Source organism: Caretta caretta, chromosome 6 (assembly GCF_965140235.1).
Source record: "Caretta caretta isolate rCarCar2 chromosome 6, rCarCar1.hap1, whole genome shotgun sequence".
NCBI lineage: Eukaryota > Metazoa > Chordata > Testudines > Cheloniidae > Caretta > Caretta caretta.
The window spans coordinates 3,755,330-3,757,461 of NC_134211.1; the positions used below are offsets into that span (position 1 = coordinate 3,755,330).

Genomic DNA, 2,132 nt, shown 5'->3' on the forward strand with positions numbered 1-2,132 from the left:
GAGGGTAAAAACCTGACAAGAAAATGATTTATTTTGGGGGAGAAGGGAACAAGTTGCTGTTATTTGGGGATTTTTCAGGTCAGCCACTGAACCAAAAAACAAAACAAAAAAAACCCAAAACCAACCACCCAGCTCTAATGCAAACTCTCTTGATTTCTGCTGTGGGGGGGAAAGGTTTTTCAACTGAGCCAACAGTGAACTTCACCATCTGGCAATCAAGCCGGCACTATGCTACAGTTTTATGCCAATAGTTGCTCTTTGCAGATTGTCCACATCAAAAGAGAAAGAATGGAGATACGCACACATGGGTAAAAATATTGTTACTTTCAGCAAACAAGGGTCTCAAATGGACTAAAATGCTGTCATTGGTCATATGGAATTCCAGGTCCTCACACTGTTTTTTATTTCTACAGAAATTCCCTCTGTGCAGGTCTCTCCTCAAAGCCCACGTGAAGCAATGGCCCAGGGAAATGACACTACCGTGACTGAATTCATCCTTGCAGGATTCACTGACCATCCAGAACTGCAGGTTGCCGTCTTCCTCATATTTCTGGTGATCTATGTTCTCACCTTGCTGGGGAATTTTGGGATGATTGCCCTAATCTGGATGGGCTCCCGATTTCACACCCCCATGTATCTCTTGCTCAGCAACTTGTCACTCGTTGACCTTGGCTACTCCTCATCCATCGCCCCCAGGGTGCTGGTGAGCCTCTCAGGGGAGAGTAAGGCCATTTCCTACGCTGGATGTGCTGCACAGATGTACTTTTTTCTTGCCTTTGCCACCACTGAGTCTTTCCTCCTTGCGGTGATGGCCTATGACCGTTATGTGGCCATCTGTAATCCACTGCTCTATAGGCTCATCATATCCAAGAGGTCCTGCATCTGGCTCTTGGCTAGCTCCTACATGGCTGGGGTTGCAAATGCAACCGTGTTTACCAGCTGCACCTTTCAGCTGTCCTTCTGTGGGTCCAATGTAATCGATCATTACTTTTGTGATGTCCTTCCGCTCATGCGGCTCTCCTGCACCGACACTCACACCAATGAAATGTTGCTTTCTATCTTTGCTGGTTCCATACAACTGACTACCATACTGATCATCCTCTTCTCGTATCTGTATGTTACTGTTGCCATACTGAGGATCCGCTCCTCCGAGGGCAGACGCAAAGCCTTCTCCACCTGCACCTCCCACCTGACAGTTGTAGCTATATTCTATGGGACAACGTTCTTTATCTACTTACAACCCAGTTCCGCCTCCTCACTGGAGCAGGACCAGGTGATCTCTGTGTTCTACACGATGGTGATCCCCATGCTGAACCCCCTGATCTACAGCCTGAGGAACAAGGAGGTGAAGGACGCCCTGGGGAGAATGTTAGAGAGAAGAAAGTTCTCTCAGCAGCTTTGATGAATAATTTAATCATCTTTTGGACTAAAGTGACAATATTCTTTCCATTCCCTTCCACTCTATGTAATTTTATAATGAAAATAAAAACTCTAATGTGTTCAAGTTTTAAGAATAATGTTTTAGAGGTGGCATTGTCCAACAGGTAACACACTCAGAAGATCTGGTGTGACAGATATTGCAACCCCATGCAGTATCTTTGGGACCATTATATTAACTTGCGTTGTAAGAATGGTTTATGTATGACTCTGTTCTACTCCAGGGGGGAGGGTTCCTGCAGCTCCTTCCGGAACTAAAACCTGTGGGGGTGGGGGGCGGGTGATTAAGGCAAGTCCCTGAGACTAAACTCCAGAGAAATTCCAAGGGGAGTGGAGTCTGTCTCATTCAGGACCCTTGAACTTGCAACCCCCCAGCAAGGACACCTGCTTTTAGGTTTTCCAGTTCCTCAGCTGTCACCTCTCTTGGGTGGAGATGTACACCTCTCGCCCTCTTGATTGGGGTTTTTTGGGGCTCCATAGTTCCCTACCTACACTGTGAATTCCCCCGTAAGCCAGACTGCCTAAGCCAACCTGCTATACTTTTCTCCTGAGATAGACAATGGTGTTATAAGTTACCACACCACTCTTTCTAAGCAAACAAATTTATTCTCAAGGGGAAAGCATTATAGAGAAAACTTTAAAAGCAATAAAAGATCCTACATTCATGCTAACAACCTCACCAGAGATCACCCCAG

General features: G+C 46.0%; 1 protein-coding gene across 1 annotated transcript; it reads left to right on the forward strand.

Moving 5' to 3' along the window:
- Window positions 1-457: 457 nt before the first annotated feature.
- Window positions 458-1,402, forward strand: LOC125638947 (olfactory receptor 5J3-like). Its single transcript, XM_075128976.1, has one exon. It carries the CDS (start codon window positions 458-460, stop codon window positions 1,400-1,402), a length of 945 nt encoding a protein of 314 aa, XP_074985077.1.
- The last annotated feature ends 730 nt before the right edge of the window (window positions 1,403-2,132 follow it).